The following is a 14,505-nucleotide window of genomic DNA, read 5'->3' as shown; positions in this document are numbered from 1 at the left end:
TATGAAAAATTTTTTACCGGGGAATATTATCGCAACTCTAATTTGTAAAATATTAAACCCGCCTATTGTAAAATTCTTCTGATAAAATTGAAATAAAAAGTATATGTTCCAATATTTGTTATATACAATACGTAGCAAAAAAATGAATGGTGTTAGAGGTAAGTCGATATATATTGCTTTATGTATTAGAATATTAGAATAATTATTTAAAAAAATAAAAAAATTCCAAAGCGGAAGACTAATAATTTATATACGCGAAATATTTAATCGCGATATACGCGGTATATTTACAATAACAAAATTATATAATTAATTCACGAGGAGAAATTCACTTATGTACGAAACTGCGTACGAACTTGTTGTAATGAAAAAGAAAATTGTTGAATCGTGCACAACCCGACAACACGTCCGTTACACTTGAGAGATCGACGAGATCTGAGGATACGCGCTGCGCTGTGAAGAGTTTTTTCCATTCTTTCTTTTTCCACATAGTGTTGAGACTATTACTTCTCGCGAAAGTAGTTAAAGTACTTCTAAGTACTTCTTTTTCGGTTGCACGCGACGATAAAACGCAGGAACTCGGAGTCAACGATAAAATGTTCTCTTCTTGACAATCATATGTATATTGTGTGGAAAGTTGCAAATTTATTATATTTTTCATCCTTTCATATTCACTCAACTATGTGGAAAAAAAGAATTAAGAAATGTAATAAATGTTAAATTTTAATACGAAAGAATGTGTGTGTGTGTGAAAAATAAACGTGTTATGTTCAACGAGACTGAGGTGTGTTTTTCCAACCGGCGAGTGTTTTTGTTGTTTTGACGCTCGTGAAACCGCTTGCTATAACTGTGGACCCGCGAAGAAAATTTCAAAAGCGCGCAGTGGGGGATGCGTGCGCGCAATAGAAAACTCTTCACAGAGCGCAGCGCGTAGCCTCAGATCTCGTTGATCCACGTTGATCTCTCAAGTGTAACGGACGTGTTGTCGGGTTATGCGCGATTCAACAATTTTCTTTTTCATTATAACAAGTTCGCACGCAATTTCGTACATAAGTGAATTTTTTCTCGTGAATTAATTATATAATTTTGTTATTGTAAATATACCGCGTATATCGCGATTAAATATTTCGCGCATATAAATTATTAGTCTTCCGCTTCGTAATTTTTTTATTTTTTAAAATAATTATTCTAATACATAAAGCAATATATCGGTTCACCTCTTTGCCATCAACTTTGCCACTTTTAACGTGAAACAGGCTTTGAGATCCACTTTTGTGGATATGGCGTTAAAAACCAGCGGATGAAACCGTCGTAAGGAACTACAATAGGATGGACGCTCTCAGTCTTCTCTCTGCGTGTACTATAATTGTTCAAAGTAATTAAAAAGGCCGATACGAGCAGCACATACAGGATGATCGTGTATAAAATAGAATTCTTTATTCAAAAAACAGACGTTTCGTTCCACAAGTTTGGACCTTCTTCAGTGTAATGTGTTACATTAAATTAAAACAAACTAATAATTCACAACATCACCACAATACAATCAAGTGATGTCAATCGAGTGAAATACAAAACTGTGTACTGATGTACTCTATGATGTAACTGTGATTTCAGTACACAGTTTTGTATTTCACTCGATTGACATCACTTGATTGTATGGTGGTGATGTTGTGAATTATTAGTTTGTTTTAATTTAATGTAACACATTACACTGAAGAAGGTCCAAACTTGTGGATCGAAACGTCTGTTTTTTGAATAAAGAATTCTATTTTATACACGATCATCCTGTATGTACTGCTCGTATCGGCCTTTTTAATTACTTTGAACCTTTCACGAGCGATTGATTGACTATAATTGTTGTTTACCAAGATAAGATTTTAAAACGTATCCCAAAGGTATAGAACTGGTCCCGGCGCTTTGATTTTTCGAAAATACTGCGTCAGCTTCGAAATTCAAAGTCGGAAAAAAGATTTTTGTAGGTAGATCGTAAAAAATTGTCATAATGTATTTCGCAGCGCGCGATTTATTACAATATAATTCGATAATTTACATATAAACTAGCTCGATGAATTCTTGCGCTGTACACATTGCGATAAAATGATTTGTCTATTCTACTTACGGTCGCGTTGTCGCGAGAGAACTGCTGCGGTATACGAGATTTGTACGCTTGTACAAATAAAGTTTCTCTATAAAATGAGATAATAAAGAAATTATTTACCAGTTACGTATTGTGATTATTTACGGAAAAAAAAACAAGTCTTTGAATGCGCGTACATACATAAATGAACACATTCCGCATTACGACTCATATATATTCACGGAATATCGATTTGATTTCTAGTCGAGAATTTATTCTCACACGCTTTGCGTACAGTTTTTTTTTTTTCGTATTTTGTACGTTTAACACCGGTAGATACGATGATGCGGTTGTTCTACGAAATTTTGATAGATTCTATACGTAACACACATAAACTTGATTTATCACCGCCTTTTCTTTACTGTCAAACGACGAACAAAAGCCGCACAGATCCTCATTCTACAAATTTCATCAACGATCATCGAGATTACAGCTAGCTGCCGACGACATTCGACACACGTAGATTCGCGACGCGCATGTTTAAAGTGCATTTACGACAACACACATGCGAAATTAATATTCAAAAGACTTTGTCTGTATTTCCAGTGACACGTGGAGCAGCCTGCGAAGCACAATAAAGTTTATTACATTTTTACTCTAATCAACTTTTTCTCACATTTATATAGAAAAAATTCTGCTAATAGCGGTGAACGTTTCTTCGCGACTGTTCTTCGCGTCGCCGAAACCATCGCGTGCGACGTGTAAGTTTCTCGGTACTTGTATAAAATATTTATTACATCATTTTTTTTTTTTTATATAAATGATACGTCTACTTCTTGTATACTTATGATATAACTCGCATTTTTCGTCTTATTATGCTACAACGTGACAAAAAGCTTAAAGCAAACTATGTATTTGTTTTATATATATATATGCTTAATAATTTCATATACATATTTATATATCCGATATAATAATATTAATTACGTGGCAGTCTGTCGAAATACGCATATTTTATACATTCCGATAAGCGTTTCGTTTTTTTTTTTTTTTTTGTCCTACTTATTCTGTGTGTCTTACAGAATAACAACGAATTGCATTGCTGTATACCGGAATGCACACTCCACAAAACGTGAGAAAAAATGGATCCTCCTATAAATATTAAGAAACGTAAGAATGTAAAAAAAAAAAACAAAAAAAAAGCAATCATCGTTGACTTCTTAAAATTCAGAAATTGTGACTGATGACCGAACACTCGGATTGAACATTCCAGGATACAGTTACAGAGTTTTTTTTAGTTTTTTATTTTTCTTCCTAATGATCAATGGGATATACTCTAGGAAAAACGGCAGTGCTTTGCGACAAAAATTGTGCGATCTGTAATATCATTGAAAGAGAGCGTAACGTAACTTCATTTATATATTCAATATATGGCAATTACCCCAGGAGCATTTAAGTTACTTGTAGCGACCGTCCTCTTCCTCTCACCCTCTCCGTTTTTTTAAATGCACATACACACATCGCGAGCTTTTACGAATTTTCTTACAAACAAAAAATCGAGAAATTGCAACTATGTACATTTGAACAAGCACAAAAAGAATTTATATTACTTTTCAAATAACTTGTTGACAACAGATAGCCGCGCCTGCCGTGCTGTAAACAATAACTCTCGCGCGTCACACAATTCTCTCGATTGTTACTCGTAATACTTATAACGTACGTTGTTTTACGTACGCAGTTTTGAATTGTTTTTCTTTTGGGGGGGGGGGGAAGAAAGCACTGTTTACAGGTCGCCACACATTGCAGGCAACTATCACTCTTCTAAAGCGACACATATTTATTACAACTCTGTGTGCGCGTGTATTATATAACCGTTATATATATATATATATATATTGTATATAAAAAAAAAAAAAGATTACTCTCTGTATACGTAAAAAATCGCACTGTAAAATCGTGACGGCAGTGAAAGCCTGTAAGTATATCATGCTTCTCTCTTCCTTTTTCGAAAGCTACTATATGAAACTACGTAAGAATAGAATTTAAAGCAATTCGGTGGTTATAAATACCACGGCTTATAGTCGCGGATTGTGTTTACGGAATAAATGCTGATGCCGGAAATGCATTTCTCCTTATATATCCTGTGAAAAAAAAAAAAAAATTCTCTCGGTTTCAAATGCGTACACGGTGGATACAAAAAACGAAATAGATACGATGAAAATACGATAATAGATATCGTATACGAGAAGTTGATGAATGTGACTAGGAAGATAATACGTCCAACTTCAGCCCTGTTTTTGGCTTGCAGAAACCGCAGTAACCGCCGCATTTGCCGACGATTCGCTGATGATTCTGTGCACATAAATATAAAGAAAAGAATTAACACACGAGTCATATATATATAAATAAAATAAAAATATCGAGTAATTTTATTTTTATGATAAGTAGCAATACGATGGAAAATATATTTTAAACTGAAACAGCTGAATAGCTTGCTCGGAGCCGTTATATAACTTTCATATATTTCAAAAAATATCGTAAGAGTACTTACAACTTTAGTAATCTCGAGAAAAGCGTTTGAAGTTTCCGGAACCCACATAACTTCCGGCGATAATCTCAACGCAGTTCCTCTCAAATTTATACTAAAACGACCCTGTGGACATGTCGCGAGACTGTAACAGTCGCCGGCTTTGCCATATTCGACGCGCTTCTTTCCTTCTGTCCACGAAAACGTGTAATCGTTTGCTGAATACAAAAAACAAATATATGCGCGTAAAACACAGATTAACAAACGCGAGTAAATAAGAAAGCAAATCTTACATTTTCGTTGCAATGTGTTTCACAAGTTTGTGAAAGTTAAATATATATTTTTCTTATTTACACGATAATTATTCTGGTAATTATTTTTTGATTTAATTCTCGCACTCACCTATAATGTACAGTCTAACGGGATCTATGCGCACTCTCTTGAACATAGTTCTGCCAGAAATCGTTCCCAATTCGGCTACGCAGTTACAACTGTCGTTCCTCTGACCGTTGAACGGACATGTATGTGGCTCTTTCAACCTAGTTTGTGTGTACGCACGTATGTGTAAGAAATCATTATCAAAACACTGGTAGAAAATAAATTACTTCCACAGAAGAAAAAAATATATTGTGTTATATCACACGAATAATAAGATATGTATATTCACATCAATGTTTCAACAAACCTTTTGTCGTAAATCTCCGCGTAATTCTCGTTATCGCCAGCTGGCAGTGTTAAGTACTCTCGTGGCTCGGCGCTTGACATTCCGTGACAATAGATCGTCATATTTCTGCCGCCTATTAGCAACGAGTATTCGCCGTCTGTAGTGGTCTTCAGCCGTTTCTGAATTTCAAGACAGCTGACGGGTCCGCATCTCTTCTGATTGCACTTGCGCTTTCGTTGCGGCTTGTATTCGTCCGGACAGAGATAACGTCCGACTTTCTTGCCCGTTTTGTCGTGACAATAAAGTTTACGGATCTGTCGGCCTCTGCGTCCGCAGGAATGGCTACACTGAAAACGCGAATAAATTGACAAAGTTAGTTTCAGTTCATTTGTAATGTACGTGATATATTAATAATAATTGCAATGATGATGTGTCTTCTTTTGAATAATAAAAAAAAGTTACAGAACGAAGAACAAGTCGCGGACAACTTACTTTTCTCCAGGGGCCAACGGTCCAATAATATTTGTCGTCGCACTCGCGTACTCTGCAAGTCTGCTCTTCGACCGGTTTCTGATCCATGAGACAACCGTCGGTTGGAGTCGGGTCGATCCAACCGTAATGATTCACTCGATGGCAACTAACTGCGCGACGTTGCGTTCCTTCGCCACACTCAGCCGAACACTTCAAAAAATAAAAGTACTCATGCGAGTCTCATTTCAATTTAAACAATCGTTAAATGCGTATAATTGCAATTGCGTATAAAAAAAAAAAATAAAAAAAAACAACATACGATCACGCAGGAAGTGGTTTTGTGATCGTATAATATATTTCGTAACATGCAAGATCAAAATTCCTTTCGATAAAAAGATAAAATAAACAATCGTCACGAATGAACTACAAAGTACTCCATGCATCTCTCTTGTATATAATTAATTGTTATATAATCTATAATTAATTTCTAATCTATTGTAAATTATCTCAATTCTCCATCCCAATTCCCAGGACGCGATTCATGAAAAATAACGTGCTTTGCGATGCTGGTGTAAAATTGTGAGGTATAAAGGTACCTCTGACCAGGTTCCCTCTTGCCAGCTATAGTCACAGGCAACGCGGTGACACAATCTCTGCGATTTCGGCTTGCGCAATTTCAATCTCGAGCACTGCTCGTCCTTAACTGGTATTTCCGACCCATGGCTGCCTCTTCTCATTATACATTCCACTCTTCGCGTTTGAACCCCGGTGCCGCACGATTTCGAGCACTGCAAAATATTTCGATTCGATGCAAGCTGGCTATTCGATAGTGGTAAGGTCGTAGGATTTGGGAACATATCCAATGCGCTCTCATCACGCTCGTACAGAGCGATTCTTCCGCCAATCGTTTTATTAATCGTTTTTTTTTTATCGTTTTATTTTTTCACAGTCGCGGATAAAATGGATTGGGAGATGATTTGGAAGAATTTTTCCTTAAAATTGTTTTTGGACTTGGTAACTTTTTCCGTAAGAATATCCATTTTTGTTCACATTTTTTTAACGCATCGTCAAGATTTTTTCCTATGTTCCAATTGTTCATCTCGTATAAATTAAATTTCAACTTCTTTTTGAGAATAAAAAAATAAATTGCCGTAACGGCTTTTAGCAATTTCGACTTTTCTCGAAAAACTTATTGCGATCTCTTACACAATTGCCCACAGATTAATTTTTTACTCTTCTGTACGAGGAAGTAAAGGATCAATGGAGATAGTTTTTTTTACGAACGGGAAACATTGCGCACACTGCGTGTCTTTTCCATATCTTATGGTATCGTTAATTTAGTGTGTTACTTACGGGAGTCCAATTAGACATTCTCCATCTGCGGACGATGTTTGACTCGAAATGTTCTCTGCTATTTTTACTTTTGCATGGTTCTTTCTGACATCTCCGCGCGTGTTTCGGCTGTTCGTCCGAACAGTCTTTGTACGACAAAACTTTACCGTCGTGACTCTGGCAGCGAACTTGACGATGTTGGAATCCGTCGCCGCATTTCACGTCACACTAAACAGTTTCAACGCGGTTGCGTGAATTTCTTGCCAATCTTGCCGGGAGTATTTCTTTCGTATTTTGCTTGCCGAAGGTATAATATATATACATATATATATATATTTATATACGTCCATACCTCGCTCCAATCACCGATGTTCCAAGTTGGACATGAATGACGATTGCACGCGATCCTGGCTATCGGTCGGTGGTTGGAATCGCAATAATAGTCGGGCGCAATCGCCCCCGTTTCCGAAGATACACACTTCACTATTCTGCTTTTGTGCCCGGTATTACATTTTTTCGAGCACTACATACATGAATAATTACACATACACACTTTCGCACGCGCAACACATATATTACAAATATTATATGAAGTATAAAGATGTTTTTTTTTTTAATCTAACACTATGTAAATATGTATCTTGAGAAAGATATCTCTCGAGATCTCAAAATGATGGAACTCACCTCTCCGTAGGATCCTACGTGCCAATTGTAACCTATGTGGAACGTAATACCGTTGCTGTCGATTTCGTTGTCTTGTGGGGAGGGATCGTCGCGCGGGGATTTGGAAGAATACGTACTTGGCGGTAAACTCACCTAGAAGACACAACAAGATAATAACACAGAATTTACTTGAACTTAACTAACTGTATGTAACTCTCAACTGTGGTCTGATATTTTTAAAATAAATAATTGTAATTTCCCGTCTTTTTTGCAACCATTATTGTTGTCGCCGGTTTTTATTGTTTACTTACAATAATCGGACATGGTTGTAGCATACAAGTAGCTACGTCGTCAGGCTTTTCGGACGCGGAACATCCGTCGCTCACCGCGCCGTCGGCGCTCTTGCAAACAACGCTCCTTCGCGACGTTCCCTCGCCACATGTAACCGAACACTGTAAAGTAGAAACTAGAGTCAATGGTTTGCTAATTAATCAGACAATTTTTTTCATTTTGTAACGTATTTTGTAACGAGCGAAAGATCAAAAATAATTCTAAGTTTGCTAATATGTGAATGATTGAAAAAATCAAATTTACTGTTGCTTCAATATTGAATTAAAGCAGAAATGTGTTGTTGTTTTTTTTATATATGATAACCGAATAATTTGTTTGCAATATAAATTGTACCGGACTCCAGTCGCCGGAATGCCATTGAGGACAAGGACCGGCATCACAGACTTCCGTAGTTCCGATTGGCATACTGTTACAGAAAGTGCGCGGTACTACGCGATTCTCAACTTGACACCAAGATGCTCTCTGACGTTTTCCCACACCACACGTCACGGAACACTGCAACGTTTTTACATCTCGATTCAAACTAATCTCTAAATACAAATGTTCGCAAACATTTGATATAAAGTGGGATATTGAAAGTACGAGTCTATCTTTTTCTTTACGATTAAAAATATGAGCGCGCTTTATTCTACATATCTTACCGGACTCCATTCTCCCAGATCCCATTTGGGACAGGCGTCCTGACCGCACACTCTCTTGAGATGTTTCTCCTGTCCTGAACAATTTTCGTCCGGTACCGGCTTCTCGTTCGAATCGACGCACATTGCGTTTCTCGATTGCATACCGCCGCCACACGAGACGCTGCAGGCGTTCCATTCGCTGTAACTCCAATGAGCGTCGTCGCACGGTCCTACGCACGGTTGATGCTCGCTCGGTTTTTCAATGTGCAAGCACGCGTGCGGCGATATCGGTCGCGGTGGATGCAACGACTCCAACAGAACTTGGGCGCACCGCCAGGTGACGGTTCGCACGCCAGGACCGCAATAATTCGAGCACTCTGACACGGAGGTCATATGCCACCTGAAAATAATGACTCTCAGTGATGATTTCACAGAGTAGAGATGGGAATCGCTATGGAAAAGTAACGCGGTATGTTAATTCTGTATTTTACGCACGCATTTGCACTTACTGCAGTTTGCAATGAGCGTTGCACATTTGATTCTCTTCCCGTGGCTTTTCGTCGGCTCTGCAATAATCATCGGGCACAACATCCTTCTGCTCGGCGCTTATGCACTCGGCCTTACGATACTTCATACCCTGACACATGTGACTGCAGCTCGACCACTCCTTGAGCACCCACGAATAGCTGTTTAGGATTCGTTTTGGTACCGTATACTCGTATGTAATTTGCGGCGGATACACGTTTCCTACACTTAATACCTAAAATAAAGTTTTGTATTTGAGCAGATTTATACGGTCCGATTAAACAACGTTCTAACGGTTTAATTATAATTATAAATAGACCTGCCTCCAAGATTAAATCAATGGCAATCGGTCGGGAACTATTCAGACGTTCTACAACTGATTCCGGTCCGCTGTATTCAATTGTCACGCTCGGATGCACGATCACTTTGCGATGCATTACCATAAAGTTGCCGTTCAGAATGTATTCGCCGTCTTCTCCAAGTCTCAGAGCTGTGTGTGCAATAAAATTATAAGATTTTTGATATCATTGTCAATCAATGTCTTCAGACTCTCGCTGAAGCGATGTGACTTTGCATTATTTTATTGCTTCATTCGTCAGAAAAAAAAAAATTCATCCGATCACGACACCTTGCGGAATAACAACTTTACATATAAATATCTTACCGAGATAATTGCTGTCATTATGGGAACCCAGCCATCCGTGTTGTTTAATGTCGATGTAGCTGCTACCCGCGGGTATTTTCGCCACTCTCGTGTAACCGTAAACGCTGGCATTGTAAGAACCGGTGATTCTCTGACAAGTAGAATTGTTGCCTCTACAAACTCCGCACGTGTCGAGTTCGGCCGTTGAATTCAAGACGTGATCGCATCCAGCCGGTTTGCATTGACCGTTAACGCACATGTGAAAAGTGTCGGGACCACATGGGGTACCGTCGATTACTTTATCACGTAGCATGTAATACTGATTGCTCTCCACTTGGCAATACAGTTTACAACGATCTTGTGGTAATACTATGTAAAAAAAAAAAAAAAAAAAAAAAAAAAGAAGAAATTTATCCTGTATATTAACTTGCAAATTTTTTCTCAAACATTACTCTGTAAATTGTGAGTGCGTAAAAATAACCGCTTACTTCTGGTATACTTTGCGTGCCACTTAACGTCTCTAGCGAGATTCTGAATGTTGAAGTTGTTGTTGTCGAATTTTGAGCACTGTTGTTCCCTGCAAAGAAAAATAAAGGAAACGATCGAACACCGAATGTCATTACAGATGTACAATAGCGACCGCTTGTGGGTTTTTGAACGCTCACAAATCGATGAGTTCATTCTCATCACATGAAACTAAGTCGTAACTAAATCTAAACACTCGCGAATCACAGCGAGCTACAAGCATTTACTAGTCTATTTTAAATCTCGAATGTTTGCTAGAAGAGAGAAACACTCAAATTCCTTTACACTCGTGCGAACGTAATCGCGATACTGAAGTTCCTGCTGTTATGATACAACGATTAAATACTACACCATGCTGGCAAGTTTTTGCGATCCATTTCTCAGGATAGTCTCCGATAATCTAACGTATCAAACATACCTGAAATCTGGACTACCTGATGGACATTCTCTGGTGCCGCAGCTACGGTACTTGACGCGCTCGCCAATACAGTAATTGCCGCCGTTTTTCGGCGCCGGATTGTCACATTCGCGATATTTCTTTTTAACACCGCCGCCGCAAGTTCGCGAACATTCGCCAAATCTTCCCCACTCGCCCCATTGGCCGTGTATCGGCTCGAGATTTCTTCGCGAAACGCACTCGCCGCGATGACACCACTTGTCTCGACCGCAGGGCGTGCCGTCGGCCCAAGGCATGTGTTGAGTGTGACATTGCTGATGATGATCCCACAGTGGTGCGGTGCACCACAGTCTCCTACACACTGCCTGGCCGGTAACAAACCAAGCCCTCAATTTACTTTAATTCTTGAACACATTCCGTTATAATAGCGTCAGAATCGGAAAGTCAGTTAAGAACAAATAAGAGTAAAATAGAGAGAGAGAGAGAGGAGGAAAGAGAGGACAAAAAGAGAGAAGAAAGATAACTTCAAATCTGTTGAAACAAAACATATGAAGAGAACGTTTTCGACTTACCATCACTCACCATGTGAGGACAGATTTTGGATCCTCGCCCAAAAACGAGCTCACATTGTTTGTTTTCCGAATAATCCTCGCCAGGTAATCGACCAGTTTGTCTCTCCATCATTTTACTGGGTTCGTCTAGTAAGCAATTGGCATATCCGGTTCTGGAACAAAGCAACGAATGCGAATTGTATAGTTTTCAATTTCACAAAACATGTCTGCTCGTTGTGGGAGACGTTATCAGGATCAAGAGAGCAATTGTGACTTGTCGTGGGTGAGTTTCGTTAGTTCTCTCATTGTCGGAAGAAAGTCGCGATCAAAAAACTTGAAATTTAAAAATATATTCTAGAAGAATCAGTTTTTTGTTACCTGTGATAAAAGCTTTGCTTCGAAAATGCTCGCTCTGATGTTTATCAGAATGACCGTAAACTAAGTGAGAGAGTTGTCTTGCGAGTTAAATCGGAACACAGAAATGTAAATCAAAACGTGACGCAGACAGAATTCAACGCCACATTGCGCATACTGTGTATTTTGACTTGTAAGCAACGTCGTGAGTCAACAGTCTCTTCTAGTAACAGTAACTTTCCTCGCGAATTCACACACGTCGTTTATGATGAAGTAGTTTTGTCAATTAAACGACGACGTCTCTGACTCACTCGAGAAATTCGGTGACATAGTGCCGGGAACATTTGGACCATTCCCATGGAAAAGTATTGTCGTCCAGCATGCGAGACATCACGTTGTGCAAACCGGTGCGATCTCTGAAGCCCGTGCACTTGGTGTCGTCGTCGTGCGGCATGTTGAGTCTGTAAATCGCGTCGAATCAATTTTTTCCACGTGAATAGTTTTTTTTTTTTTTTTTTTTTTTTTTTTTTTTTACGCAAAAACAAAGAGTAATTGCGTTAATCGCACGTACACGTGACCGATCTCGTGCGCTATGGTAAACGCCGCGGCTAATCCGTTATCCTGCACGATGGCGCACGAAGATCCTGACGAGCACATCCTGCCCAGCTCGGCCAGTCCAAGAGTGTCGCAACGCTTCTGACTCGGATTGTGGCACAGATTTTCTCTAAAAATTTCGTTTAGATTTACGCGCGTTCAATAGAATGCGCGCGCCTGTTTTTTTTTTTTTTTTTACGTATTTCCGTCTGCGCACCTGGTTAAAAGAAGCGCGGTATCGTGATGCTCCGGGGACGGTTCGTCCGGATTATTGCGTTTCTGCCACTGACAGAATCGCTTCAGCATCTCAGCCGCGGCGATACCGTCGCTCCCGCTGTGCTTGTCGCCGAACACTTCGTCGGTTTTCACGATCTTCATCACGGCTATGCTCACGGGATTGCCGATAGATTGGTCCTTGTAAATCCGTGAAACCTGTCTTTCCAGGAAGACGGATAACAATACATCTGGTAAATTAAGTTACAAACACATATATCCAGCATTTATAAGAATAACGAAAAATAAGTAGAAAAAAAAAAAAAAAAAAAACGTAAAATATTATAGTAACATTTACAACAACAACAATAATAATAATAATAATTGGATAAGCTCGTGAAAAGATGAAACGAAGTATTATAGGGCTTGCGTTCGTATTTGCCCTACTAGGGGAGAACGGGGTCACGGCGCTCGGCGGGATCGGACCGCGCGCGATCACCTCAATTGCAAGAATTCCAAAGAATATGTTATTTTATTCATCTAATGTTTTACCTCATATAAAATTTATTTAAAATAATGCAGCATTATGCGTATAATATTCCAAAAAAGATACGTTTGATAAAAAAAAACCAATTTATCATAAGGATACATTTTTTGTGATTGTCATTACCCCGTTCTCCCCTACTCTGTTTCAATAACAATAATAATAATCATGTATAACTCCATTTAAAAAAAACACACGCACAAGCGGATTTGTGAAAGTAACTTCTCGCTATTTTCCGACAAGGTGTGGTCTCTTCGCACAGAGAGAGGATTCGCCGTATAAATGGCACAGCCTACACCGCGAATATATTTAAAGACAAAAAGGATTGCCTATATACCCACCGTGCTCATCAAGACGAGAATATAACTGACTAAGCCGCTTCCGTGATACGCCACCATTTTCGCATCGGCCACCACCATGATTTCGATGAAATATTCTCGCGGTAGAGCACGCCGCGGTCTCCAAGTCATGAAGGGATCCGAAGAGTCTTGAACGTATCCCTCAATTTCCCGATGTGAGCCGCGCTCGTGTTCCGCGCTGTAATAACTGACATCCGTGAAACACACACCGCGTATATGTGAACGCATTTACACACAACAAACACAGCGAGTTCAAAGTTGAAACAAAAAAAAAAAAAAAAAAAAAATGCGCGTAACAAAATGCCGTCTCGTCAAGGTAGAGACAATTTTGATTTTTTTGTGTTTTCTTTTTTAGCGACTACGTTGAATGAAATCGCGCGCATTACTTTTTTTTTGCGAACGTTTCACGTTCGGATTTCACGTTTGGATATCCGACATCGATACGTGACCGATTTATATATATTACCTGTCATCGTAATCCAACGTTTGAAAAACATCTCGGCGATACTTGTTCCGTTCCGCGAGCCGTCGTCGTTCGCATTCCTCCTCTTCCTTTCCCATCGAAAATCGCTCCAGCGATGCAGTTTTCTGGGTTAATGATCTACGCTTCCGCGAACGCTCCCCGACGTAAATCTTATGAGAGGAACTATCGTCCATTAACGGAGAAGGGACGTCATCCGAGTCGTAATCTACTGTAGACATCAGAAAATGCTGATTGTGACCTGGCGTCTAATAACTCTCTCGAGAGAGAGATAACGAATTTAAAGAAATCGAAAAGAGATATTCTCCTCCCGATATTTTTTTCTCCGCTCTCTTTGTTCGCGTCGCGTATTGTTCCATTTGCGTGTTTCGCGAGTTCACAAAAATCGCACGAGGTGAAAAAGACAAAAAAAAAAAAAAAAAAAAAAAAAAAAACCGAATCATCGTCAGTCGACTTGCAATTCGCAATTTTCTTCAAATGGCATTCGCGTATGTTAACTGTCGATGTTGCTTTCCGGGCAAAGTACGTGCGTCGCCAAGCTGTCTCGATGGACCAGCTCAGAAATCCGCCCAAGGGAAGACGTAAATGTCTGAACCTGTTTTAAGTGGTCGCGC

The 14,505-nt window shown here is 39.2% G+C and overlaps 1 protein-coding gene across 7 annotated transcripts in view; it reads right to left on the bottom strand.

The window, feature by feature from the left end:
* Positions 1 to 2,005: 2,005 nt before the first annotated feature.
* LOC109852922 (A disintegrin and metalloproteinase with thrombospondin motifs 9) overlaps positions 2,006 to 14,505 on the bottom strand; it is a 30,370-nt gene continuing 17,870 nt past the window's right edge. For 4 of the 7 annotated variants that reach the window (XM_020424530.1, XM_020424529.1, XM_020424533.1 and 1 more), the window contains 23 exons: positions 13,877 to 14,102; positions 13,393 to 13,597; positions 12,512 to 12,726; positions 12,272 to 12,424; positions 12,012 to 12,161; positions 11,368 to 11,519; positions 10,817 to 11,156; positions 10,362 to 10,450; positions 9,895 to 10,242; positions 9,554 to 9,720; positions 9,215 to 9,465; positions 8,727 to 9,105; positions 8,419 to 8,580; positions 8,046 to 8,186; positions 7,756 to 7,887; positions 7,424 to 7,594; positions 7,093 to 7,299; positions 6,336 to 6,527; positions 5,761 to 5,949; positions 5,290 to 5,615; positions 5,007 to 5,143; positions 4,629 to 4,822; positions 2,006 to 4,429 (listed from right to left, as the gene is read on the bottom strand). In XM_020424530.1, coding sequence (XP_020280119.1) covers positions 4,340 to 4,429; positions 4,629 to 4,822; positions 5,007 to 5,143; positions 5,290 to 5,615; positions 5,761 to 5,949; positions 6,336 to 6,527; positions 7,093 to 7,299; positions 7,424 to 7,594; positions 7,756 to 7,887; positions 8,046 to 8,186; positions 8,419 to 8,580; positions 8,727 to 9,105; positions 9,215 to 9,465; positions 9,554 to 9,720; positions 9,895 to 10,242; positions 10,362 to 10,450; positions 10,817 to 11,156; positions 11,368 to 11,519; positions 12,012 to 12,161; positions 12,272 to 12,424; positions 12,512 to 12,726; positions 13,393 to 13,597; positions 13,877 to 14,102 — 4,616 coding nt within the window. In that variant the 3' untranslated portion in view covers positions 2,006 to 4,339. The remainder of the gene's footprint in view (positions 4,430 to 4,628; positions 4,823 to 5,006; positions 5,144 to 5,289; positions 5,616 to 5,760; positions 5,950 to 6,335; positions 6,528 to 7,092; positions 7,300 to 7,423; positions 7,595 to 7,755; positions 7,888 to 8,045; positions 8,187 to 8,418; positions 8,581 to 8,726; positions 9,106 to 9,214; positions 9,466 to 9,553; positions 9,721 to 9,894; positions 10,243 to 10,361; positions 10,451 to 10,816; positions 11,157 to 11,367; positions 11,520 to 12,011; positions 12,162 to 12,271; positions 12,425 to 12,511; positions 12,727 to 13,392; positions 13,598 to 13,876; positions 14,103 to 14,505) is intronic. The other 3 variants (XM_020424532.1, XM_020424531.1, XM_020424535.1) reach the window with 3 other exon arrangements.

The sequence above is a fragment of the Pseudomyrmex gracilis genome, unplaced genomic scaffold (genome assembly GCF_002006095.1).
Source record: "Pseudomyrmex gracilis isolate BER0280 unplaced genomic scaffold, ASM200609v1 scaffold_40, whole genome shotgun sequence".
In the NCBI taxonomy this organism is placed as follows: Eukaryota; Metazoa; Arthropoda; class Insecta; order Hymenoptera; family Formicidae; genus Pseudomyrmex; species Pseudomyrmex gracilis.
This window is presented reverse-complemented; position numbering and strand designations above follow the sequence as displayed.